A 26,655-nucleotide genomic window follows, 5' to 3' on the forward strand; every position below is an offset into this window, starting at 1 on the left:
ATCTCCAACATGCGAAATAGTAAAGATCCAACAAAATTCAGAAAACGTCGCAATGTCAAAAGGCTTTTAGGTGGCAAGAGAAGTCATTCAAAATGATTACCCAGGTTAAGAAAATTTATTTTCTCATTAAAGATCAACAATTCCCAGTGACTAGTTACTATCAATTTATGACCGACAAATCTGAACATGATTGAAAATTGAAAATTCGACTCTAGTATTTAGAAACGTCTCTGTAGTAAGTTGGAGAAGCGTAGGGTGTGGTGAAATATTCAGGTGCCTTAGTGGTGTAGTAACTCGGGATAGAGGAATAGTTCGGAGCTTCGGTGTAGCTGGTCGGAGCAGCGTAAGTAGTGGTATAATACTCAGATGCATTGGTAGCGTAGTACTAAGGGGCCTCGGTGTGGTAGCTAGGTGTAGCGTGGGTTGCGGTGTAGTAAACTGGAGCCTCGGTGTAGTATTCCTGTTCAACGTAGTACGAAGGAGCATCCGGTGTGTAGTAAGTCGGGGCTGCGTAATACTTAGCCGCCTCAGTTGTAGTTGTGTAGCTTGGGGCAGAGTAATACTTCGGGGCTTCGGTGTAGTGGCTCGGGGAAGCATAAGTTGTGGTGTAATAGTAATACTCTGGAGCCTTGGTGGTGTAGTACTTGGACGGCTCGGTTCAGCCGCCTTGGTGGTGTAATACTTGGGCGTCTCGGTTCAGCCGCTTTGGTGGTGTAATTAGTTGGAGCCTCAGTGTAGTAGCTAGGAACTGAGTAATACTTGGGAACCTCGGTGTATAAGCTGTGGCAACATACGTGTAGTACTCCGGTGACTTGATGGTGTAGTGTTTGGAAGCCTCGGTGTAGTACTCAGAATCTTTGGTGCTGGTGTAATACTCTGAAGCCTTGGTGGTGTAGTAATTGTGGTCCTCAGTGTAGTAACCGGTTGGTGCGAATGTTGTTGTGTAGCAAGGCGGCGGCGTGGTGCTTTGGTATACGCCATACCCAGGAGACATGGTTACACCAGTGATCGACCCGACCTTCAACGATACGACAAACGGCAACAGCACGACATTACAATCAAATAGGCGGTAAATGATTTGAACATTAATATTCAATATGGTACATTAACAGATAAAAACAAATAATTGATACAAACTCCATGAAACAGAATATTTACCCGATTACGTACTGATAATAGGACGAAAAATGCACTTGATGACAGTGTACTGCAATTATTCATCCATGTTCCGTTGACAGTATTGTTCTCTCCAGCCAATCGCCCTGATACAAGAGCATAGTGATGATGTTCCATACGACGACGACCCAATTCCGCAATTTGATATCACAAAAGAACGCAACATCTCCAGCCTAATATAAAATAAAGTCCATACCTAATAGTTAGAATCTAATTTAACAAGAACTTCATATACCATCTAACAACAACATCAGAGCAGTCAATGTTGGTTAAGTTTTAGTCAAAAGTATTACAATTTATATGAAATAAATGTTCAAGGATTCTTACCAACCAGACGTTCGATCGTGCTTCAAGCTCGGTATTGACTCGATAACCACCAAAATTGGAATCTTTTTCCAAACCAGAAGCGACAGCCAAATCCGTGTTTACGTCCTAACCGACAACAGCGACGACTGGTCAATTTAAATCTGCTGAAATGAATTCCAGATTTTAATTAACATCACTAAAACATGTACTGAAATGACTGTTTACCTTTTGACCATCATTTAAGGTCAATGCAACCTTGTAGTCTAACAGAATTGCACCCTCAACATTAGCTTTGGGCAACACAAACACTTTCCGTTTTCACCTTCTCGGTTGTCCATTGGCTCAAATATTTAGGGAGGACTCGGCCTATGTTACCGCCATCGATGTTGCGGAACAGCGTTACGTGCTCGAGGGCATCTTTGAGGGCACCGCTCAGGGATTGGAAAAGATTTTCGTTTACCACCTACAAGAAAATAAAGGCCATTTTTGAGTGATTCGTAACCAAAGAAATAAATTGCTAGCAGTTTAAATCAGATACTCTCAAGCAGGAAGATTATCCAAGTTGTTCAACATTCCAGAAAGGAGTAATCGTTGAGACTTTTAAAGATGAATTTCGTTTGGCATAAAATTCGTAATAAAATTCGCATGAATTTCGTTTACCTGTAGCAATAAGGCACTTGTCGTAGGTGATGGTACGGCCATCGTCAAGTTCGGCTCTCCGACCGACAATGTCGGTGTCCACGTACAACTGCTACGCCACCTTTATCTTTGCCGTTCAATTCAACGGGATTGCAATAGAATTCGTCTTGTTCGCAAAAGAGGCTAGGAAGAAAAACATGTCATTAGCACATGTTCCACAACATTACAATAATAAAGAGCTCACCTTCCTCTTTGCTGTTCCACTGTTTGAAACTAAGTTAATACGAAACTTCGGGGCTGCCGTGTTGGGTGTCGAAGATACTCACTCGACTGATTTCTATCGTACTTGGGTGCTTCTGTGTAGTATTCGACCGCTTTGGTGGTGTACTAAGCTGGAGCCTCGGTGCAGTAGCTGGGAGCAGAGTAGTACTTAGGAGTCTCGGTGAAGTAGGATGGGGCAGCATACGTAGTTGCGTAGCACTCGGGAGCCTCGGTGGTGTAGTACTCGAGAGCCTCGGTGGTGTAGTACTCGGGAGCCTCGGTGTAGTACACATGCGCTTTGGTAGCGTAGCTCGGGGAAGAATAATACTTCAACGAGGCTTCGGTGTAGTAGCTCGGAGCAGCATAAGTTGTTGTGTGTAGTGCAGCACGACGGCATAATTTACTAGACAAAGTTCAATTATAACGAGCATATTGTCACATAGAAATAGAATAAAAATTGATACAAAACTACGTAAAATACAAAATATTTACCCGTGATTGAAAACTGGTAATACCACGAAGAAGGCAATTGTTGTCGTGTCGAAGATAATCTTTCGATTTATCGCCTTATCTCTCTCATGGTCGACATCAACGATACAACACCCAACAGCAACACAACGCCATTATCAACTAAACAATAAACGATTTGTAAATTAGTTTTCGAATATAACTGGTCATATACATACAACTAAAAACAAAATAGAATTGATTCACGGCTCGATATAAAATTTAATCCATACCAATGATTGCGAACTGATATTACGACGAAAAAAGCAGATGTTGCCGTGTCGGAGATGCTCACTCGACTGATATCTTTTTAGCCTTTTCTCTCTCCTTTTATACGATTTTTTCTCACTCTCACCCCCTAAGCCTTGCGGCTATTGTACCTGCTTGATAATGGTGCAACACGTGTCGTTCTCACCCAACCTCTACACCACATAAAATATAAGATAAACAAAGAAAAAACCAAAATTTAAAAAACAAAAGTTTTACGTAATGATCTCCGTGACCTTCGAGCATGAAGGAAACTGGCCTTTCCTTCTGCAGGTTGACGTCGCTGGGGATGGGTCTACAAAAACCAATATCAAAATGAATACATCAAAATGAATACATCAAAATGAATACCAAATGGTTACGGCTTAAAACTCACTTTATGACAATTGACATCTGAGTCATTTGAATCGTTTCTTCGGTGAATGAATAAATTTTCCATTTCAAACCGTTTGAAAGACAGCAGTCGGCTATTTTTGAAATATTTCTCTGCAACCTTAGCTAAATTTCATATACATGATTAATTTATATTCTTTTCATGATGTGCACACAGTTGAGCCTTGTTAGAAACCTCTTTTCTAGGCCAATAAGTTCTCAAAAGTTGTAAAAATGTTAACACTAGACTAAATGGACAACTACGTCACTGGTTACCATCACACGTTCGTACAAAGGATACTGTTAATTTCTTAAGAATTAAATGTGATTAACTTACAGCGCGTCGTATTATCGATTGGCAATAACAACCACCAAAAGAAAAGATTTCGTGAAAATCACTATTCAGGGATGCCATACTAGCTGACCGTGCGATAAAAAGCAAATCTGCACGAAGCAGTCAACCGTGGAAGAATAAACGTTTAATCGGATTTCTAATTACCTTAGAAATCTAATAATTCAAAATCAGGCCAATACCTTGCTTAAGTGTCCAGTATCATGCTGTACGTGCTGTTATTGCGAGGATCGTGAACACATGTGGATTTTGGCGGTGACGCTGGAACCGCTGGAACGCACATAATTTAAGTAAAAAAGAAATCGTCTTTATTATCGATGAAGCTTCAAACATTTAAAATTACACAAATAAACGACAAATGTCTGACCATTTAAAGTTATACAAAACTCTTCGGCTGGCGTATTTCTTAAATAGCTGCATAGCGTTGAGTCACCAGGAATCCAAGCTCCGGATAGTTCTTCATCAGGTTCTCCCATTCATTCGAGTGACAAATGGTTTTGAAATTTTTAGCCACATAGTCAAGGGTTGCTTCTTGGATTTTCTCCACCGAATGAAGATTTGCCCAGACCAACAAGTCAACGGCATTACTCTTCCGAACGCTTCTCAGCAGATAACGAACGCACTTCTCCTTCAGATCCTCGATATCGTATTTGTCTGAAACTACGAACAGGGGTTGAGCGATGGCGTCCGTCAAAGGAGCCAAAGTCTGGCCGGAGTAAATGTAATGTAGCATCTCCTTGAAAATCTGTGGCCGGATGTCTTGGACGAAGACTTTGCCCGTCTCGGACTCTTGAAGGTTGTGGTAAAACATGGCAGAGAAAACGGGACTTCTGGCAGCCAAGATGGAAATATGACCACCGATTTTCTCCTCGTCTTCGAACAAGAATTCGACATCGCAGTTCGTTTGCTCGACAAACACTTTCTCCAGTTGCTCGAGTGCAATCAGCTTGCCACGACAGAACTCCTTGGACTATAGATATAAATTAATACATTGAAACATTAAAACAGGATTGAAGCAAACACTATTCACACTTGAATTACAATATTTTTTACCTTGGGAACTTTCACATTGTCCTTATCTTCGGCTAATGGAGTTTGCTGGGTGTCCGTCAGCTGTTTTGCAAACTGCAACCAAAGGTGGAAGGTGGGGTTGCCAAAAGTTTTAATACTAAATTTTCCTGAAGTCCACTCATCTAATCCAACAGCTTTTTCCAGATTTATTCTTCTTTCCTCTTCATCGTTGATTGTAACCCAAACAGAGCAAGGCAGATTATGGTCACAATTAAAGATGGCGTCTTTTCCTCCACAAAGACTAGAAATGTTGCTCGAGCATTTGATTAGTGACAAACACAGTTCGATGCAAACAGTGCTAAAACTTAAAAAATTGAACTGAAAACTGTGAGTAAATGAGACTTTAAATGAAAAGTTGCTTCCTGGGGTGTTCAGTTCGAACATTTAATCGATTTCTCTGTTCGAAAATAGGAGGCTTTTTAACGTTTTCCAAGTCACACAATAAGTAACACCGTCTTTCTTTTTTTCAACTTCGATCGACATCGTTTAAAAAAAAATTAACGCAACCAAAATAACAATGCTACGAGAAAACAAGTACTTGATTTTAGAATTCGAGAACAAGAAATGATCAGCAGGATAAGATTTCTGTTCTCCTCATGGCATGATAAGTTAACAAATAACAAAAGCGTGCAGCAGCAGCTGCAGCAGACTACCGTTGGAAACAAAAGCCAAAGTAATACGGGTAATGGTAAACCCTCTTCTTCGCCCCTTTGGGAATTATCTTTTTGAAAATAAATAAAAGGATTTGATAGCAGTATAACACTAGAAAAGTTAAAATTAGAACAAGGACTAAAAATAGATTCCCTTCAAAATTTGGAAATGAATTAAATATCTCTAAGATCTTATACAAGTTTAATTAACTATCGATTACAAAATCTATTTCCGTTGGGGCGGTTTGGGTACCAAAATTTGAATAGAAATCACACATTTCTTTTTTAAGCAATTTCGTTTAAATATGTTTATTAGGTTAAGTTACCCTTTCAATGTCTTATTATTCAAATAGAGTCCACTATTAATACACATGGAAGGTTTGCGATTATATCCCGACCAGGAAAAATGGCAACGATTACTTTGTCGAGTGTTTTCCAAAATGGATCTGTGTTTTTTGTTATCCAACAAATACTCGTGCACGTCGACAGTCATCGTGTTGGAAGCGACGTGTACCTGCCCGACACAGCAGAGTGCGGTGATTCGCTAATCCAACTGGAACACCTGCTGCTGAAGCCGGTAGAGTACAAGTTATTCCCGAGTCTCCCGAATCTTGGTCCAGTCTAACGGTTCCGTAATGGCATGGGCTTCCTATTTCCCAACATTCCTTAGCCATTGAAGGGTTTGGACTCCAGAAGACGTGTTTGTCATCATTTGGACATCCTCTTGGAACCTGTTCGCATTTGGCAGTCCTGTTGTTCAGTACAAACCACTCACCATTTCGGCAAGGACCCTATACGGGGAAAATTGTGAGAAAATGAGCACATAGATTGCTATAAAGCAGTTAAATTAGATGGATGTTAAAACCTGAGTATATTGTGTATGGCACATTCCCGTCTTTTCTGAATAAATAGGTCGGGGCGTGACTTGTTCAAATCCTGATCGAATTTCCAGGCAGTCACAAAAGCCTTGGTTTTCTGATCCATCATAGAGTTCCATTAAGCTGTTCAAGCTGTTTGGCGGGCAGTGATTACTGCTTCCAATAGGTAGACTTTGATCGTGATTCCGTCATTTTCAGTTAAAGAGTTTCAATAATTACTATAAAAATAAAATGAAAAATAAATTGACAACAGTGATTCTGACACGAAAAAATCCAACGGACTCTCAAAATGCTTTCAAGCACTGCTGACTTGCAAGTTGCACTGCTGCCTGCCCTTGCTGGTTCCAACAAAACCATTTGCGCAAAAGACAGCAATGAAGTTCAGATTTAGTATGTTCTCAAATTCTTTGATAGTTGAGAAAAAGGATCTCCTCTCTAGACATAAAATTAAAAATGTATTGCTGTATTGCAGGAAAATTACATAACTGGACTGTACCATTCCATCTCTATTGTCAAGAGCACTCTGGTCTCCGGGCAGGGGCACACAAAAACTTCAGTTGTAGTTGTCTGAAAACATTTAGTCAAGAATGCAATAAAAATCATTAGCTTTAAGTTTTGTTATCTCAAGACATAAAATAACGTCTTTCATGAAGAACTCATGCTTTACATCAGAGATCAGCCCACCCGGATCTCGGCCCACCTATCTGAATCTCGGCCCACCCCAACCTCGGCCCACAATTAGGCCATGCCTAAAGATAGCCGTGCAGATGGCGTTGTAGCTATCTCGGCCCACCACTGGGTGGAGCCTAAGCCGTCTGGACCTTTATAAGAGCCCTCTGGTAGGCCGAGAGCAAGGAGTAAAGGAGTAGGCACTCTTGTACAGCCTTATGGGACTACGAGGATGCCATGCTCGGTCCGCTTGGCCAAAAAACGCCCAAAAAATTGAATGAAAAAAACCCCCTTTCTCAAGGCTTTAGAGCTGAACGCCAGATCCCTCGCCATCTGGTGGGATAGCCAATGGCAATATTAATGAAGATTACACATATTTAGGTTTGGCATCTGTGTTGCCACATATAACCGGGATTTACGAAATCGATTGTTCACTAACGTCATATTGCCATTAGCTATCCCACCAGATGGCGAGGAATCTGGCGTTCAGCTCTAAAGCCTTGAGAAAGGGGGGTTTTTTCATTCAATTTTTTGGGCGTTTTTTGGCCAAGCGGACCGAGCATGGCATCCCTGTCTAGGTATGGAGTGCCTACTCCTTTACTCCTTGCCGAGAGGTACCATTCTTCACTGAGAGCTGCCACGAGACGGATGTCTGCTGAGTCTCGGCCCACCTGGATATCGGCCCACTTGGATATCGGCCCACCTGAATCTCGGCTCACTTGGATCTCGGCCCACTCGGTTCTTTTCAGAGCCCAGAAAAGAGAAAGGTAACTGGTCTGATCAAAAAGGCGATTGCCTTTTTGGACTCACCTTTTTTCAGATTTGCCTTTCTGACTACCAAGGAATTCAACCATGGTGAAATATTCAAACATGTTGTTTTGAATGGGTGTGCCGGTCAACATAATACGGCGTCGAGTATTAATATGGTTCAATGCTTTATAAGTTTCAGATAAATCATTCTTCAGTAAATGACCTTCGTCTGCAATTATGAAATGGGTGAAATGAAAATAAACACAATGCTGAAATGATAAATTGACGTACCGCAAAGGAGAAGATCTGGTCCAGGACAAACAAGAGCTCGATGGAATAGCTCGTCTTGTTCTGAACGCTTTTTTTTATCTTTTGTGAGTAACTTGAACATGTCGTAGTCCAGACGACAAACAACGTATTCCCACCAAAACAGAAATAAACCTTGCAACGCTCTTGCAATTAAGCTCGTGAGCCATTTTCAGTGAAACTTCCAAATGTTACTGCACCATTTTTTCTTGAGGAACTCCCCTATCTGGCAGAACAGTGGTTCCCCTGACACGTTTTGGTGGTATTGTCGGAGTGAATTTTCTCTTAACTATTGAACCCACATTTTCAGTGGATGATATGAATGAAGAAGGGCTATTGTCCATCATCGGTGTCAATTTCCTCTAAATATAAAGAAGCTTAGGCCCACTAAATTACTTTTTCTATTTAAAGATATTTTACCTTATCAGGAGTTTTCTGTTGACCACTTCCTGACGCAAAATCAGATTCATTCATTTCCAATTCCATGGACGCCGTCTTAACAATGGACGCCGTCTTAACTTACTTGAACCGTCTCCCTGAAAAATTCTTAAACATTGCCAGATTGTTAGCTGGCGCAGAGTTAGGACATAGATAAGTCTTTGTCTATGGTTAGGAGGGGAAGAAAACTGTTTAAAATATTTTGAGATGAAACACATTCTAAATTTTTAAATTTATTTGTTTTTTAAAGTATTTAAAAATTTACATTCATCTCCGAATACATGTTAAAATGTTAAAGCGTAGGTTGTAGTATAATAATCCGGTGCCTTGGCGGGGATTATATAATCCGTGTAGTACTTGGGAGCCTCAGTGTAGTATGCAGGTATACAGACCGGGTAAGCGTAGGTTGTAGTATAATACTCGGGAGTCGTGGTGGTAATTTGGTAAGAATAACTGCTATACCCAGGAGATATCGGTACAGTTTTGGTTTGCCCATCCATTGACGACAGAACCGCCAGCAACAACACGATGCCCGAGTTATAGCTGAAAATACAGACATACATGATTGATAGCCAAATACTTTCATTAACAGTTAGACAAACATTCATTTAAATTCAAAGTGAAGATTTAAATTATTTAACTTTCCCATAATTGCAATATTAAACACGAGGGAGATTCAAGTGTAGATACACGTACTGTATTCATGCAGCTGCGTTTAAGCCGCTCACTCGACTGATTAGGGTTCCTTGCCATTGCCCTCACAATTTATAACTTTTCCGTCACCCTGGTTTAGCTCGTTGTCAACCCTTCCCCAATCGTTTTACTGGGTTTGCCCTTTAGTTATCGCGCTACTCGATAATGATGCATAGGGCACAAAAGAACCCCACCCATATTATTTAAATTTACGTACCACACCTTTGCCCGTTGCACGACACATGTGCTGGGATGGGCTGTTTGTACTAGGTAGTGTCAATTTCGTACACGAGGTGGCGCGCACAACTGCTGACAAACAAGGGCGGGATCTTTTTGAAAATTGTTGACCAATTTACCAACACCACGCGACAGCAAAAAGATAACGGCGAATTCTTATTGAAATGTATGTGGATTGAAGACTGGAGCAACACGCCCGAGCTTTTATACGAAAATTTCATCATCATTCCGCCCAAATTGGGGCCTCCGAGCAAGGTCGGATCTCCATAATGATTGCTGGCATCTTCCGCATCGAGCGCGGATGAAACATGGACGTCCTACAATTTAGTGTAGCTCTATACTTTTACTTTTGTGCGATCCATAATCTCAAGTAGGAGTGTGGCAGTGGTCCAATTGCCTGTAGGAAGAGTTATGTAGAATGACATCAAGTTCCTGATGACCATAGTATACGTCAGTTGTTAACCTTCATTACTAGGTCGGAACCGTTCCATAGACACCAGTCACCTTCTAGAATAGTCTTCCATGTTCCACTTTCGATTGAAAAAAAATTAAACATTTAAATTATGTGCTGAAAATTAATTTCTTAATTTTTAAATTATTTGATTTGTTGTTGATATAAAATTGTGTGGCCTATCGGATAAGGCGTCGGACTTCTACGATAAAATTAAAGTCATCTGATAATTGCCGGTTTGAATCCCGCCGATTATGCTGTAATAGAAATGTCGAAATGATTAATCGTGTGAATTAACTGACTACGATATCAAAACGTGAGTTTAAAATTTTTGTATCACTTATTTACTGTTTGAGAAAGCGACGAATCCCTTCAGTATAGCCTAAATCTCTACCTTGAATGCTCAAACAGATTTCAAATGATTTATCGCCTTTATCGCTATGGAATTATTTAACTACAATTTTCATGTATTCACACTGAGAACTTTAGATAACATAATTTTACGATTGACAACCACGACGGAGAAAGTCACGTAGAGCCAGGAATTTCAGTTCAACAATTTGTAGCCACAGAAATTTGAAAATGACAGAGTTTTCAATGGTTTAATTTCAATTAACTGTTATTTCTTTTTTAAAATATCAGGTGGGTCTCGAGGCATATACTACTATCCGGAAGCGATTATTTGTCATTCCCATCAACGTCTATAGCTGAACCTCGACCCGGAAGTTTGCAGGGGAAGACGCCAGGGTACTATTGCTGCGGATGAATATTGAGCGGGCAGGTAAGCGGCCACCACGTTGCTGGGAGTGTCGGGAAATCGCGACGGAAGGGCCCAGGGCTTGGATTCCGGCAGGTAGGGCGAAACGACTTTTGGGGCGTTCTGGACACGTTGCAGAGCCCACGGCATCGACGGGTACCTGGTGGCCGGCAGGTAAGCGACGATTCCGTTGGATGCCGTCAGGTAATTCCCAGCAATCGTTCCGACTCCGACCGGAGTGTCGGCAACCATTTCCACAGCCCAAATGACCAAGGCATAAATGAACGACACCTTATATAAAATTATTCAAAATAAAATTTTGAATCAAATTTACATATTTTACAAATTAGAATGAAATCTGAAATTCAAATAGATGATTCCGCAATGTTGGAATCAACTTACCGAGGCTTTCTTCATGTCGAATTGCTGATGTGAATTGAAATTTTGGTGCGATATGGCAGTCGCTCTTGTATAGTATGGTGGCACTTCCGGCAAGGTTGCGTAACTTGATGGAATTAAATAAAATAAAGATCCATCAGTAATTTATAAAATTGCGATAAAAACCCCACCCTTATATCGATCGATGCACTTCCGCTGAAATTAGTATTCCACACGGCTTCTTCCTGTCCATATTTCTTATCTAATACACTTATCACGATCGCCCGCGTGAAAGTATTACCCAATAGATATTCGCTCCCATATTCCATCGTCAACCTTGGTTTTTCCATGGAAAGAAAATCCCCAAAAAGGACAAGTTATATCAAACCTAACAAAGAAAACAACTTTTGCGGTTGTGGGCCTCAACTATTTTTGGTTAGAGTCAACTGCCATCCATCCATCAGCAGCTAGCTCAGCTCCATCGTCATTCTGTTTACCATAACCAGCGCCAGCAACCACGTCATCAAACAGAAGCTCACACTGTTAATTTGTTGATTAGCCCGAAGAAATAAAATAAATAAATAACAATTTTTGGTTATCCATTGAAAACCGCGCCAAATTCAAATTTCCAAAAAAAAACAGTTTGGCCGCTCGTATCAAATAATATAGATAATCGTTATAGGAATTGAATAGCGCGTTAACTATGACATGGAATTGATTGCCGTCCATAGCAGATGATGAGAAAGAATTAGAAGCCGTCGATCCAACGGACGTGACTGGTCATAAACGCGTGACTCAATGAAAAAAAAATAAGGAAAAGAACATGCGGTGAAAGCTATATAGCTATTCGAAATGACTGTGTTATTTGGTTTGCTTGCATGTGTGGTCTAGGCCCATCTTTTATTTTCTCCCCCTCGTGAGTGTATATAAATAACAATGTCCCCCCTCTGTCCGAAGGAAGGAAGAAAAAGCCGCGCCTACAAACGCGTACGTGATGTCCACTCCCCGAAAAAAGAAAAAAATTTATACGTTTATATAGTTTGTTGGGCCTATATGCTGTTCACTATTGAACGATTCCTCACGAAAATAACATCTGTGCGCTCCTTTCTCCAGCAGCTCGTGTGTTACAGGGTACAATGATCTTTCCTATATAGACGGACGGACTTTTTGGGCAACACATCTTCCAGACTCCGCCCACATTTGGTTCTTTCTCTCCCCCCCCCCTATAGACACGAAAGTTTCACGGCAGAGAGAAGCGGTCACGCAGTGCCAGAGAAATAGGTTTCAGTGTTCTGCCGACCGAGCTAGCGTCAAGTTCTACGACTCCGACGGATCACGTCCGTTTGAAGAAAAAAGCGTGTACCTTTCTTCCTCGATTGATTTCTCATTAGTCTCTCGCCATGTGGAATCTTCTGTAAAAACGTGAAAAATAATCGGTTTTTTAACGACAATAATAACAAAATTTAGTCATTTTAATTTGAAACTCATTCATCGCATGTGGCATCTAATAAAGTTACCTTGCATCTGCGACAGCAGTCCTCGCATGTCGAACAACCTGGCTCGTCCACACCAACGGTTCCAACACAACGGTTGCCCCTGTCAATGCCCATTATAAAAAGAGAAATTAACAAAAGATTGAAATTTATATATCGTTGAACGACGTAGGACTACTAGACTTAAATTCGGAACTCAGCAAATCGTCGTGAATCATCCAACTGAAGATTGACAGTGGTTAAGGCTTGAATGGAGTAATTGAATCCTTGTTGATCCTTAAGTTTTCTCTGTTTCAGCTGCTTCCCAATTGAGTCAAGATCTTTTCTTTATCCAACGTGATTACAAAATTCACGATAACTAATCCTCAAGTTGTGTGGTGATATCAACTTGTCTTTTGTACCACCACATAATGAGATCTACATTTTGAGGTTCTTCCAAATCATTTGGAATTGACTACCTCTCCACAAGATGCAATTAAAGTTTGGTTGCAGCGATTTAACTTTCAATAGACTTGGACTTATCAACCAATCGGTTAAGTAAAAATTTGTGCTGCAAACAGGAAGACTATGTGAAATCTGAAAACATTTTATTGAATTGAATGATTCACTTTAGGTTCTGCTTGGGTAACCAGTTTCTTTTTTCTTTTTCACTGAGCTTGGATGACTTTTCAGCCAATTCTGTGGAGTGAACTAGAAAAAAGGATGGGAACCTCTGTGGTGCTGCAGCCAACAAAAAAACCCTGCAATTCTAAATTAGTAAGACAGTAATTGGCACTAGAAATGTGAGAGCAACAGATCTTTAAAATAGCTAAAGGAAGACAGAATCTGCGGGTTATTATTATTACAGACTCGATTTTAATTAATGACTCGAAATTGAAATTATTCAGAATTACTTTGCGGGAAATAACCAGGTATGGGGGGGGGGGGGCTTCGATAAGTCAATGGTTCCCGCTTAACATGTAAATTTAAATCACTATTTTCGATGCCTAGGTACGCGGGTATCGGGAACATCTTACATTTCACATAATAAAAAGAAACAGGTAACAGGTAAAAATAACTACCTTGCAAATAGAAATTCCTTGGGTATGTAAGACGCAACTTGCATTACTGGACTGTACCATTCCATCTCTATTGTCAAGAGCACTCTGGTCTCAGGGCACGTGCAGAAACTTCAGTTGCAGCTGTCTGAAAACATTTAGTCAAGAATGCAATAAGAGTCATTAGCTATAAGTTTTGTTGCCTGTTAATTAAAAGAGTAAAAAATTCTGCAGTTTATCTAAGACAACATTAAGAATCATAACCAAAAAAAACTTATTTCATCAAGAACTTGTGCTTAACATCATAGATCAGCTAACTGGCTTCATATCACAATCCATTCTATTTGATATTTTTGAAGTTGGTAGTAGGCCTAAGGTTTAAAGGCCAAGTGTAATTACCCGATAGACAGCTACTCTTATACTAATAGTGCTGATAACCATGACAAATAAATAAATTACCAAAAGCTGAGAATGAGAATTATGTTCACCATGACACCATCACAGGAACCGTCACGACAGATGGCCACCATTTTGAATAATTAGCAGTGAAAATGAGGGGGACTAGGCAGGGTTGCATGAATATGATATGATCACGGTGGATATGGGTGGTGATTAGTAGGCCCAGAGCAATAGGTAGGCCTATCATTAGAATTTAGAACTAAGAATAACTATCAAATAATGAAAAATAGTTTTACGTAATGATCTCCGTGACCTTCGAGAATAAAGGAAACTGGCCTTTCCTTCTGCAGGTTGACGTCGCTGGGGATGGGTCTACAAAAACCAATATCAAAATGAATACATCAAAATGAATACATCAAAATGAATACCAAATGGTTACGGCTTAAAAGTCACTTTATGACAATTGACATCTGAGTCATTTGACTCGTTTCTTCGGTGAGTGAATAAATTTTCCATTTCGAACCGTTTGAAGGACAGCCGGCTATTTTTAAAATATTTCTCTGCAACCTTGGCTAAATTTCAAACACATGATTAATCTATATTCTTTTCATGATGTGCACACAGTTGAGCCTTATTAGAAACCTCTTTTCTAGGCCAATAAGTTCTCAAAAGTTGTAAAAATGTTAACACTGGACTAAATGGACAACTACGTCACCGATTACCATCACACTTTCGTACAAAAGATCCTGTTAATTTCTCAAGAATAAAATGTGATTAACTTACAGCGCATCGTATTATCGATTGGCAATTTCGTCAAAATCACTATTCAGGGATGCCATACTAGCTGACCGTGCGATAAAAAGCAAATCTGCACGAAGCAGTCAACCGTGGAAGAATAAACGTTTAATCGGATTTCTAATTACCTTAGAAATCTAATAATTCAAAATCAGGCCAATACCTTGCTTAAGTGTCCAGTATCATGTTGTACGTGCTGTTATTGCGAGGATCGTGAACACATGTGGATTTTGGCGGTGACGCTGGAACCGCTGGAACGCACATAATTTAAGTAAAAAAGAAATCGTCTTTATTATCGATGAAGCTTCAAACATTTAAAATTACACAAATAAACGACAAATGTCTGACCATTTAAAGTTATACAAAACTCTTCGGCTGGCGTATTTCTTAAATAGCTGCATAGCGTTGAGTCACCAGGAATCCAAGCTCCGGATAGTTCTTCATCAGGTTCTCCCATTCATTCGAGTGACAAATGGTTTTGAAATTTTTAGCCACATAGTCAAGGGTTGCTTCTTGGATTTTCTCCACCGAATGAAGATTTGCCCAGACCAACAAGTCAACGGCATTACTCTTCCGAACGCTTCTCAGCAGATAACGAACGCACTTCTCCTTCAGATCCTCGATATCGTATTTGTCTGAAACTACGAACAGGGGTTGAGCGATGGCGTCCGTCAAAGGAGCCAAAGTCTGGCCGGAGTAAATGTAATGTAGCATCTCCTTGAAAATCTGTGGCCGGATGTCTTGGACGAAGACTTTGCCCGTCTCGGACTCTTGAAGGTTGTGGTAAAACATGGCAGAGAAAACGGGACTTCTGGCAGCCAAGATGGAAATATGACCACCGATTTTCTCCTCGTCTTCGAACAAGAATTCGACATCGCAGTTCGTTTGCTCGACAAACACTTTCTCCAGTTGCTCGAGTGCAATCAGCTTGCCACGACAGAACTCCTTGGACTATAGATATAAATTAATACATTGAAACATTAAAACAGGATTGAAGCAAACACTATTCACACTTGAATTACAATATTTTTTACCTTGGGAACTTTCACATTGTCCTTATCTTCGGCTAATGGAGTTTGCTGGGTGTCCGTCAGCTGTTTTGCAAACTGCAACCAAAGGTGGAAGGTGGGGTTGCCAAAAGTTTTAATACTAAATTTTCCTGAAGTCCACTCATCTAATCCAACAGCTTTTTCTAGATTTATTCTTCTTTCTTCATCATCGTTGATTGTAACCCAAACAGAGCAAGGCAGATTATGGTCACAATTAAAGATGGCGTCTTTTCCTCCACACAGACTAGAAATGTTGCTTGAGCATTTGATTAGTGACACAGTTCGATGCAAACAGTGCTAAAACTTAAAAAATTGAACTGAAAACCGTGAGTAAATGAGACTTTAAATGAAAAGTTGCTTCCTGGGGTGTTCAGTTCGAACATTTCATCGATTTCTCTGTTCGAAAATAGGAGGCTTTTTAACGTTTTCACGTCACACAATAAGTAACACCGTCTTTCTTTTTATCAACTTCGATCGACATCGTTAAATAAGCAATGAACGAAACCAAAATAACAATGCTACGAGAAAAACAAAATACTTGATTTTAGAATTCGAGAACAAGAAATGATCAGCAGGATAAGATTTCTGTTCTCCTCATGGCATGATAAGTTAACAAATAACAACAGCGTGCAGCAGCAGACTACCGTTGGATTGGAAACAAAAGCCAAAGTAATACGGGTAATGGTAAACCCTCTTCTTCGCCCTTTTGGGAATTATCTTTTTGAAAATAAATAAAAGGACTTGATCATAGACATGGTGTATTAGTATGGTGGGGGAACTTTTGTTGGAATCGGCTATCTCGAATGAAGCCAGTTTCCGGACAAGAGGCGGAGCTTAGGGCAAAAGTCGAAATTCTTAACAGCCAATTGCAGGGCTGGTCGGCTATTGTCAGTGCCCTCTATGAACCAAAATGCATATCTTTTGTAAAATAATTCGTTTGTAAAATAGTATATATATTTAAGTTTTTTGAGTGCAGACGTCAACCGGTTGTCGCAGTGGTTAGTGTAGTGAGGTACGACACTTGAGGATTGCAGTACGATTCCTGTGTGCATCAGTTATTTTTTCATATTTTTTTTCTATTAATTTTAATATAATTAAAGCTGGAAAAATAATACTTAATTACTGTTATTGACTCATTTTTTACGATTTTATAGCTTTATAAGTACATAAGCAAAGTGCAATCGGACTTAGAAAATTTTCAAACCGTTTATAGCTCATAGTTCACCCAATTGTCCACCAGGCAGCGCTGATCATAGCCGACCACTGGCTTCAGCCGAGATAGCCGATTCCAACCATAGGTTCCCCCACCATACTAATACACCATGTCATAGATAAAGAAGACTGGGTTTCGCATGTCCTATCCTTTTAGCCCTATCCCTACTGACCCCGAGTTTCTGTTTTGCTTGTCCTGCCCCTAGCGGATAAACTGCTGTACTGCACCGTGGCTACCAAGGGTGTTGCAGACGAAAGTTGTTTTCCTTCTGTCTTGGTAAAATTCTTTGCTGGCGTTTAAAAGTTCTAGGTAATTTTTTCATACAAATTTTTACTTAAAAGTCATTTTGTATTAAATTTTGACGTTTGCCAATTGCAAAAGCAGAGAAATCAATTGAATGATTGCAATGGAATAGATGTAAGCAGAGTGTAGAGAACAAAACGTACACTAGAGGGCAGGACAAGCAAAACAGAATCGGGAAAATCGGAGGAAGGGTAGCAAGAATTCTGGCGACAGTTTGCCATGTTAATTTTCTTATGGACAGCATCAACCAGTGGTCTTTGTCTATGACTTGATGGCAGCTGGCATGCAGCTGGCAGCAGAGATAAGGAGATGCGACACTGCCGTGTTAAAGCGGCCATGACACTTTTCCGCGCGCCATCTAGCGGCTAATGCCCTCCCTTCATCATTAGCAGCCGAATTCCCAGCAATTCTGGCCCCGGCTGATTTTGAAATTTCAAGGGAAACCCTCAACTCATTGGAGGACTTGAATAGAGTAAGTTGCCAATCCCCCTCCAGCATAAAAAATATAGCCTGTAACCATAACAAATATTAACTGCTGTTTTTTGTTCATAGATATTGATATTTTTGTAAGGTAATAAGGATGAAGGAGGAAAATGTGTGTTTTATAGCTGATCAATGGGAACGGTCCAACTCAAACCTTTGTCATCAAATCAAATTGAAAAGACTCAGAAGAAGGGAACGTCCAACAATTTGTATAGTTTATTATTATTCAACACAACATAATGAATTTATATATGTTAAGAAAGATCAAGCAAATAAAGAAAAATATGATTGCATATAAATATAAAAGGTATGGCGGCGACCGTAGAACTCCAAAGACAGAAGAACTCCACCGACAATAGAACCCCAATATTTTAAATAATTTAAAAAAATTTCTTTGTATGCGACAGTAGAACTCCGACGACAGTAGAAATCCAAAGACATATAAGAACTTCTTTTTTTATATTATTTTAAATACCCGACAATAGAACTCCACTGCCACACAGTATAGGGCTCTTTCAGATCTGTTTTGTTTAGCCGATTTATCTGGCAACGCAGCATGGCGCTGTCTCTTGGTAGGGTGAGAACGGGGAGAAGAGGGAGAATGGGAGGACGCCCTCCTCCCTCCCATTCCTCCCATTCTTTAAGTTTTCCAGATAATGAAGATACAGTTTGATTTGGAGTTGTGACATCCTCACAGAAACCACATAGTAGTAAACAATTTAGTATGGTACCAACCGGACAGACAATCAATACACGTTCCACCTGAATTTAAATTGAGATAAATGACATTTTAGCTTTCACTCAAACCACTACTTCACATACCTGGCATACAGGGTTTGTTAGTACAGTATGCGACAATGCCACAACCTGCAGGCTTTTGCCCAGACCCATACAGTGCGCAAGGATACAACCAGCATTGGAATTTGTTGTAAAGCAGGAATTCCACATGAACTTTATCCCTTCTTTCTGGTGAAATTTCAACTTTTGAGACAAGTTTTGCTCAACAAACACCTCGTCTTCATTATTCAATAGGCTGCCTCTCTTCAACACAAATCGATCCATCTACTGAATGTAATAGAATGATTGGAAAATGCACACATAATTTGCTTTTGATGAATATTACTTGATGGTGTGATTGATGGGATTCTTCACTCGATTTCACAACAGTTGATGGTTTTGCCTTCAACTTCACCACATTAGTTTTTTTGACCTCATATCTATCAACAGCACTGAATGCGTTTTTCACAGGGCCAGTGTGTTCCTGGATCAGCAAAAAACAATAAATCATTTATAACATAATTTACATTGTCATAAGAAACTTGATTTCTAAAATTACGAGCACATACCTTTTTTTTTTTTTAATTTAAATTGGGCAGAGACTCGGAGACCGAGTGTTGCCCAAGTCTATTACGTCCAAATTTAACAGATACATATGTACAAGGGGGTAGGAAGAGACACAAATTAGCAAAATTACGATAAGATAGGGGAGCTCGGCCTGACGGCAGCTCTAGTGCGGGCATGTGGAGGGGTTTGCTCTGACAGGGGAATGGACGATGTGCAGTAAACAGAGCGACCAGAGGGACATTGGCCTAACGGACGAAAACTTTCGCATCGACTCTCATAGACTTCAGGTATTGGCAAAGATCCGACCGGCCTCTCCTCTTGCCCTCCCCGCCAGCGCGGAGCCGCATGTTGTGGTGCGGCCACCCGAAATGGCGAAGAAGACCTTTCGAGACATACCACCATTTATAGGTGCAGACTCAAAAGTAGAGAGGAGGCGGGGAGTGGCATCACAGAAACGGAACGAGCCTTCCCTCTTGCTGTCCCCACTGTCCTCACATTATCTGCTACTCCCTGGCTAAACACACCTCCATCTTCCTAAAATGAAATAAAGTTTAAAGATAACATGGGTTGGAATTAATAATTGTGCAATATACCTGGAGAAACAATAGATAACAATTTAAAGTGAAGCATACCTGAACATATTTAGGACGAGGCTGAGACGCTTCTTGGGCTCCCAGCCTCCTTTCACTTTGTCCCCTCCACGTCACTCCACGGTCTGGCTGATATGGATTTTTTTCTTCCAGCAAAGGACGAGGAGACTTCTCAGTTTTCACACGCCTGGGTGGAATGTTTGGTTTAAACATTTTCTTGGCTGGAGATGGCGCAGAATTGGATTCAGATTCACTCATGTTATTACTTGATGGTGTGATTGATGGGATTCTTCACTTGATTTCACAACAGTTAATATCTCTGCCTTCAACTTCACCACATCAGTTTTTTTAAATCATGTGGTCATGTGAAATGCCGCTGAGCTCGGCGACACCTCGTCTGAGATTTCTCTCAGTTGTTCGGCCGGACCTAGAGCTTTGCCTTTCGTTGGCTTGGGGCTAATGGGACTTAAGAGGGCCAGAAGGTTCAGGATCTGGGCCTGGGCTTCTTTCGAAGCTCCCGCCTTTTTCCTTCCAGCTGCCGGTTGCCTTCTAGGTGTTTTTGCTCCCTTTGCCTGGTTCGTCAAGGCCGATGGCTGCGGTGTTTGCGCCTGGCCTGTCGTGCTCGATTTATGCTGACCGTCAGCATAATCTGGCGTCAAGTATTAATATGGTCCAATGCTTTATAAGTTTCAGATACATCATTCTTCAGTAAATGACCTTCGTCTGCAATTATAAAATGGGTGATATGAAAATAAACACAATAATGAAATGATAAATTGACGTACCGCAAACGAGAAGATCTGGTCCAGGATTTACAAGTGCTCGCTGGAATAGCTCGTCTTGTTCTGAACGCTTTTCTTTCTCTTTGGTGAGTAACTTGTACATGCGATATCCCACTATAAAAACTCCTCCATAGTTTAACCATCTGGTTATCTTTGCCTCCCTTGTATCCTTGGTCATGTGAAATGCCGCTGAGCTCGGCGACACCTCGTCTGAGATTTCTCTCAGTTGTTCGGCCGGACCTAGAGCTTTGCCTTTCGTTGGCTTGGGGCTAATGGGACTTAGGAGGGCCGGAGGGTTCAGGATCCTGGCCTGGGCTTCTTTCGAAGCTTCCGCCTTTTTCCTTCCAGCTGCCGGTTGCCTTCTAGGTGTTTTTGCTCCCTTTGCCTGGCTCGTCGAGGCCGATGGCTGCGGTGTTTGCGCCTGGCCTGTCGTGGCCGATGGCGGAGGCACTTTTGCTGGCGTCGAAATTCGATCGAGCGCTTTCAGCAAACTTCACCACATTAGTTTTTTTGACCTCATATCTATCAACAGCACTTAATGCGTTTTTCACAGGGTCAGTGTGTTCCTGGATCAGAAAAAAACAATAAATCATTTATAACATAATTTACATTGTCATTAGAAACTTGATTTCTAAAATTACGAGCACATACCTTATCTGCTACTCCCTGGCTAAACACACCTCCATCTTCCTAAAATGAAATAAAGTTTAAAGATAACATGGGTTGGAATTAATAATTGTGCAATATACCTGGAGAAACAATAGATAACAATTTAAAGTGAAGCATACCTGAACATATTTAGGACGAGGCTGAAACGCTTCTTGGGCTCCCAGCCTCCTTTCACTTGGTCCCCTGCCATGGTTGGGCCTTTGAGAAACTCCACGGTCTGGCTGAGATGGATTTTTGTCTTCCAGCAAAGGACGAGGAGACTTCTCAGCTGTTTCCACACGCCTGGGTGGAATGTTTGGTTATAACATTTTCTTAGCTGGAGATGGCGCAGAATCGGATTCAGATTCACTCATTTTAGATTAGATAGAAAAACCAGCATGGACGCCGACTGACGATTGCATGAAAGTCATGAAGCTCTACTGAGAAGTTCTTCAACATTGCCAGATTGTTAGCTGCGCGCAGAGTTCTGAGGGGGAGAAAACTGTTAAAAAAAAATTTTTTGAGACGTAAAACATTTGAAATTTTTAAATGTATTTTTTTTTTAAGTATTTAAAAATTTACATTCATCTCCGAATATATGTTAAAATGTGACAGCGTAGTTGGTAGTATGATATTCCGGCGCCTTGGGGGTGGGGATAGTACTTTGAAGCCTCGGTGTAGTATGCAGGCACGGGTACAGCGTAGGTTGTAGTATAACACTCGAGAGTCGTGGTGGTAATTTGATAAGAATAACTGCTATACCCACGACACATCGGTACAGCTTTGGTTTGCCGTCCATTGCCATCCTTTGACGACAGAACCGCCAGCAACAACACGATGCCTGAGTTATGGCTGCAAAAGTGCAAAAACAGACATACATGATAGCCAAATACTTTCATTAACGACAGTTGCTAGAAAAACGTTCATTTAAATTCAGAGTGAAGATTTAAATTATTTAACTTACCCATAATTGCAATATTAAAAACCAGCGAGATTCAAGTGTGAATAGACCTTTTTCACAATGCGAAAAGTCGGGATTTTACAATCCGGCAACGCCGTAATCGGCCATCTTTGTTCTAATTATTTTTTCCCCATGTAAATTCCCATAAGAAATGGAGGTCCCTGCAATTTAAATTCATTTTCTATTTATTGGTGTCTTAAATCCAATATATTTATCGTGGATCGTGTTCCCCGATGAATTGGTAACATTTTCATATGTATGTTTATATGTTAACATTAAATACTTATTATAATATCAGCACTTAAACTTGTTTGTTTTGGTTCAGTTTCTGGCAGGGCATCAACAACAGAGGAAACTGGGTTTACTGTTTCGAACTTTTTAATTGATTTGCGCATTGTTGTTTTGTCCTTATTGTTAACTTTAATCGGAAAGAGGGACTGAAAAATTCCCTCAGAAGTATTTAGGGTCAACTAGTTTTAAATGTACTAATTCAACTACTTTAACATTTAGTTCCATAATCTCAATCTGACGAAGCGTTCACCATGATTACCTGATTCATTATCGTTATTTCGTTACCATTTTAAGATAACTCACGGTTCTTTTTTCGAGTGAAACATTGTATTAAACAAGAAGAAAAAAATGTTTAATAAAGATGCTGAAAACGTGACACTGCTTCAACTTGTAATTGTTTCTTTTTTTGTTTCTTTTTATTTTCCAATACTTTTATTCGAAGAACCAATGCCTGGTTTTCTAATTCAAGAGCTAAGTTGCAGGTAGATGGATGCTGATCGTTGGTTGATTCACTAATGTGTTGATCTGTTCATCAAAGGTGTAATGCGTTGGGTGCTTTATCTTTCATGACATCAGTAACTGCAACTTGTGGAATGTGTCTATAAGAGAAAATGATTAAACATGCTAAGTAATTTTTGAAATGACATAATCAATATAAATGAAATACCATATTCCTCTTACATCATCTTTGAACATGTCCTGACAATCTGCCTTCTTACAGAGCGACTAATTCTTTCAACAGTATCCATCCCAATGGAATTTTTCTCATGATTACATGTTGGTGCCCAGTCAACATCTGTAGTTACGACTACCACAAATACGACTTAATTATATGAATTACTTTAAAAAATAGTATGTTACCATCAGCAAAATGTTGACTGTAAACTCTGCTTTATTTTGTCAAATCTTTTTCTCTCAAATTTGTTCATTTCAGCCATACATGTCTCCTACTTTTGAAACCACATATTCTAGATGTCCAATGACATCCACGTTTGGGAAGCAAAAGTTATAACAGTTTCACGAACATTGCATCTGTTACCGAAGCCCAACACACACAACATTTCTGTTTTGACATTACAGAATCAAAACAACCTAAAGAAAGTTCGAATTACATAATTAATATAAACCACAAGTAAAATGTACCATATATGAAAATGTTACCAATTCATCGGGGAACACGATCCACGATAAATATATTGGATTTAAGACGCCAATAAATAGAAAATGAATTTAAATTGCAGGGACCCCCATTTCTTATGGGAATTTACATGGGGAAAAATTAATTAGAACAAAGATGGCCGATTGCGGCGTTGCCGGATTGTAAAATCCCGACTTTTCGCATTGTGAAAAAGGTCTATACACCTACTTTATTCATGCTGCTGCGTTGAAGCCGCTCACTCGACTGATTAGGGTTCCCTGCCATTGCCCTCACAATTTATACCTTTTCCGTCACCCTGATTTACCTCGTTGTCTACCCTTCCCCAATCGTTTTACTGAGTTTGCCCTTGAGTTATCGCGCTACTCGATAATGATGCATAGGGCTTAGGGCACAAAAGAACCCCACCCATATCACTATTTCAATTTACGTACCACACCTTTGCACATTGCACGACACATGTGCTGCTGTGCTGTGCTGGGCTGTTTGGACTAGGTAGTGTCAATTTCGTACACGAGGTGGCGCGCACAACTGCTGACAAACAAGGGCGGGATCTTTTTGAAAATTGTTGACCAATTTACCAACACCACGCGACAGCAAAAAGATAACGGCGAATTCTTGTTGAAATATATGTGGATTGAAGACTGGAGCAACACGCCCGAGCTTTCATACGAAAATTTCATCATCATTCCGCCCAAATTGGGGCCTCCGAGCAAGGTCGGATCTCCATAATGATTGCTGGCATCTTCCGCATCGAGCGCGGATGAAACATGGACGTCCTACAATTTAGTGTAGCTCTATACTTTTACTTTTGTGCGATCCATAATCTCAAGTAGGAGTGGCAGTGGTCCAATTGCCTGTAGGAAGAGTTATGTAGAATGACATCAAGTTCCTGATGACCATAGTATACGTCAGTTGTTAACCTTCATTACTAGGTCGGAACCGTTCCATAGAGACACCAGTCACCTTCTAGAATAGTCTTCCATGTTCCACTTTCGATTGAAAAAAATTAAACATTTAAATTATGTGCTGAAAATTAATTTCTTAATTTTTAAATTATTTGATTTGTTGTTGATATAAAATTGTGTGGCCTATCGGATAAGGCGTCGGACTTCTACGATAAAATTAAAGTCGTCTGAAAATTGCCGGTTTGAATCCCGCCGATTATGCTGTAATAGAAATGTCGAAATGATTAATCGTGTGAATTAACTGACTACGATATCAAAACGTGAGTTTAAAATTTTTGTATTACGCTTATTTATTGATTGAGAAAGCGGCGAATCCCTTCAGTATAGCCTAAATCTCTACCTTGAATGCTCAAACAGATTTCAAATGATTTATCGCCTTTATCGCTATGGAATTATTTAACTACAATTTTCATGTATTCACACTGAGAACTTTAGATAACATAATTTTACGATTGACAACCACGACGGAAAAAGTCACGTAGAGCCAGGAATTTCAGTTCAACAATTTGTGTAGCCACAGAAATTTGAAAATGACAGAGTTTTCAATGGTTAAATTTCAATAAACTGTTATTTCTTTTTTAAAATATCAGGTGGGTCTCGAGGTATTTACTATAATATCCGGAAGCGATTATTTGTCATTCCCATCAACGTCTTTAGCTGAACCTCGCCCCGGAAGTTTGCAGGGGAAGACGCCAGGGTAATATTGCTGCGGATGAATATTGAGCGGGCAGGTAAGCGGCCACCACGTTGCTGGGAGTGTCGGGAAATCGCGACGGAAGGGCCCAGGGCTTGGATTCCGGCGAGGCGTACTGGTTGGGCAGGTAGGCCGAAACGACTTTCGGGGCGTTCTGGACACGTTGCAGAGCCCACGGCATCGACGGGTACCTGGTGGCCGGCAGGTAAGCGACGATTCCGTTGGATGCCGTCAGGTAATTCCCAGTAATCGTTCCGACTCCGACCGGAGTGTCGGCAACCATTTCCACAGCCCAAATCGCCAAAGCATAAATAAAGGACACCTTATTTCAATTGATTCAAAATCAAATTTTGAATAAAATTTACATATTTTACAAATTAGATTAGAATCAAAAGAATTTCAATTCGATTATTTTGCAATGTTGGAATCAACTTACCGAGGCTTTCTTCATGTCGAATTGCTGATGTGAATTGAAATTTTGGTGCGATATGGCAGTCGCTCTTATATAGTATGGTGGCACTTCCGGCAGGGTTGCGCAACTTGATATGAAATTAAAGATCCATCCGTAATTTATAAAATTGCGATAAAAACCCCACCCTTATATCGATCGATGCACTTCCGCTGAAATTAGTATTCCACACGGCTTCTTCCTGTCCATATTTCTTATCTAATACACTTATCACGATCGCCCGCGTGAAAGTATTACCCAATAGATATTCGCTCCCATATTCCATCGTCAACCTTGGTTTTTCCATGAAAAAAAAAACCCCAAAAAGGACAAGTTATATCAAACCTAACAAAGAAAACAACTTTTGCGGTTGTGGGCCTCAACTATATTTGGTTAGAGTCAACTGCTATCCATCCATCAGCAGCTAGCTCCATCGTCATTCTGTTTACCATAACCAGCGCCGCAACCACGTCGTCAATCAGAAGCTCACACTGTTAATTTGTTGATTAGCCCGAAGAAATAAAAATAAATAAATACAATTTTTCAAACTTGTGGTTGTCCATTGAAAACCGCGCCAAATTCAAATTAAAAAAAATTAACCAGTTTGGCCGCTTGTGTATAGCCTAAATAGATAATCGTTAGGAATTGAATATAGCGCGTTAACTATGACATGGAATTGATTGCCGTCCATAGCAGATGATGAGAAAGAATTAGAAGCCGTCGCTCCAACGGACGTGACTGGTCATAAACGCGTGACTCAAAGAAAAAAGAAATAAGAAGAGAACATGGTGAAAGCTATATAGCTATTCGAAATGACTGTGTTATTTGTTTGCTGATGTGTGG

The 26,655-nt window shown here is 40.3% G+C and overlaps 3 protein-coding genes and 5 long non-coding RNA genes across 17 annotated transcripts in view; 1 reads left to right on the forward strand and 7 right to left on the reverse strand.

Annotated features, from left to right (window-relative positions):
- The window catches only part of LOC124326368 (speckle-type POZ protein-like), a 315,941-nt gene extending 310,348 nt beyond the window's left edge, over positions 1–5,593 (reverse strand). The window contains exons 1-6 of one of the 6 annotated variants that reach the window (XR_006915546.1): positions 4,934–5,593; positions 4,248–4,850; positions 4,063–4,150; positions 3,862–3,972; positions 3,533–3,654; positions 3,424–3,451 (exon numbers count right to left, since the gene is read on the reverse strand). Coding sequence is in view for 2 of the 6 variants with exons in the window: in XM_046785137.1 (XP_046641093.1) it covers positions 4,287–4,850; positions 4,934–5,335 (966 nt within the window). In the remaining 4 variants the exon portion in view is untranslated. Of the gene's footprint in view, positions 1–3,423; positions 3,452–3,532; positions 3,655–3,861; positions 3,973–4,062; positions 4,151–4,171; positions 4,851–4,933 lie in introns of those variants that run through there. The other 5 variants (XR_006915547.1, XR_006915545.1, XR_006915548.1 and 2 more) reach the window with 5 other exon arrangements.
- Positions 5,594–10,294: 4,701 nt separating this feature from the next.
- Positions 10,295–16,587, reverse strand: LOC124326523. Of its 5 annotated transcripts, XM_046785418.1 has the most exons (11): positions 15,917–16,587; positions 15,231–15,833; positions 15,046–15,133; positions 14,871–14,955; positions 14,516–14,659; positions 14,384–14,459; positions 13,713–13,836; positions 12,676–12,754; positions 12,522–12,570; positions 11,183–11,285; positions 10,295–11,071 (listed from the first exon to the last, which is right to left on the reverse strand). In XM_046785418.1, exons 7-11 carry the CDS (start codon positions 13,770–13,772, stop codon positions 10,718–10,720), a joined length of 645 nt encoding a protein of 214 aa, XP_046641374.1. In that variant the 5' UTR covers positions 13,773–13,836; positions 14,384–14,459; positions 14,516–14,659; positions 14,871–14,955; positions 15,046–15,133; positions 15,231–15,833; positions 15,917–16,587; the 3' UTR covers positions 10,295–10,717. The 5 variants fall into 5 exon arrangements, with proteins under 5 accessions (XP_046641374.1, XP_046641375.1, XP_046641376.1 ...); XM_046785419.1 differs by lacking the exon at positions 14,871–14,955; XM_046785420.1 differs by lacking the exons at positions 14,516–14,659; positions 14,871–14,955; positions 15,046–15,133; positions 15,231–15,833; positions 15,917–16,587 and adding an exon at positions 14,148–14,327 and having other exon boundaries at positions 14,384–14,419.
- Positions 16,588–17,281: 694 nt separating this feature from the next.
- On the forward strand, positions 17,282–17,715 carry LOC124326879. Its single transcript, XR_006915926.1, has 2 exons — positions 17,282–17,453; positions 17,529–17,715. It is a non-coding gene; the product is annotated as an uncharacterized LOC124326879 (long non-coding RNA).
- A 567-nt stretch (positions 17,716–18,282) lies between these two features.
- On the reverse strand, positions 18,283–19,187 carry LOC124326862. The gene is made up of 3 exons (XR_006915910.1): positions 19,054–19,187; positions 18,753–18,995; positions 18,283–18,692 (listed from the first exon to the last, which is right to left on the reverse strand). It is a non-coding gene; the product is annotated as an uncharacterized LOC124326862 (long non-coding RNA).
- Positions 19,188–19,284: 97 nt separating this feature from the next.
- Positions 19,285–21,790, reverse strand: LOC124326828. Its single transcript, XR_006915875.1, has 5 exons — positions 21,435–21,790; positions 21,298–21,336; positions 20,650–21,212; positions 19,907–20,587; positions 19,285–19,808 (listed from the first exon to the last, which is right to left on the reverse strand). It is a non-coding gene; the product is annotated as an uncharacterized LOC124326828 (long non-coding RNA).
- Positions 21,791–21,884: 94 nt separating this feature from the next.
- Positions 21,885–24,323, reverse strand: LOC124326844. The gene is made up of 3 exons (XR_006915893.1): positions 23,909–24,323; positions 22,259–22,305; positions 21,885–22,146 (listed from the first exon to the last, which is right to left on the reverse strand). It is a non-coding gene; the product is annotated as an uncharacterized LOC124326844 (long non-coding RNA).
- Positions 22,393–23,899, reverse strand: LOC124326713. The gene is made up of 4 exons (XR_006915721.1): positions 23,708–23,899; positions 23,408–23,638; positions 23,228–23,354; positions 22,393–23,145 (listed from the first exon to the last, which is right to left on the reverse strand). It is a non-coding gene; the product is annotated as an uncharacterized LOC124326713 (long non-coding RNA).
- Positions 24,324–24,984: 661 nt separating the features above from the next.
- On the reverse strand, positions 24,985–26,218 carry LOC124326645. Its single transcript, XM_046785565.1, has 2 exons — positions 25,801–26,218; positions 24,985–25,686 (listed from the first exon to the last, which is right to left on the reverse strand). The coding sequence occupies exons 1-2, from the start codon at positions 25,813–25,815 to the stop codon at positions 25,324–25,326; spliced, it is 378 nt and encodes a 125-aa protein (XP_046641521.1). The 5' UTR covers positions 25,816–26,218; the 3' UTR covers positions 24,985–25,323.
- Between the last annotated feature and the right edge of the window lie 437 nt (positions 26,219–26,655).

The sequence above is a fragment of the Daphnia pulicaria genome, chromosome 2 (assembly GCF_021234035.1).
Source record: "Daphnia pulicaria isolate SC F1-1A chromosome 2, SC_F0-13Bv2, whole genome shotgun sequence".
In the NCBI taxonomy this organism is placed as follows: Eukaryota; Metazoa; Arthropoda; class Branchiopoda; order Diplostraca; family Daphniidae; genus Daphnia; species Daphnia pulicaria.

What these genes read in the sequence shown, in the direction of transcription:
- LOC124326523 (XM_046785419.1), bottom strand. Translation starts at nt 13,772, where the DNA reads ATGGTACAGTCCAGTAATGCAAGTTGCGTCTTACATACCCAAGGAATT. An exon ending in AAGGAATTTCTATTTGCAAG is followed by an intron (nt 12,755 to 13,712) that starts GTAGTTATTTTT and finishes GGGCATTGACAG; the next exon opens with GGGCAACCGTTGTGTTGGAA. An exon ending in AAATCAATCGAGGAAGAAAG is followed by an intron (nt 11,286 to 12,521) that starts GTACACGCTTTT and finishes AATTCCATCAAG; the next exon opens with TTACGCAACCTTGCCGGAAG.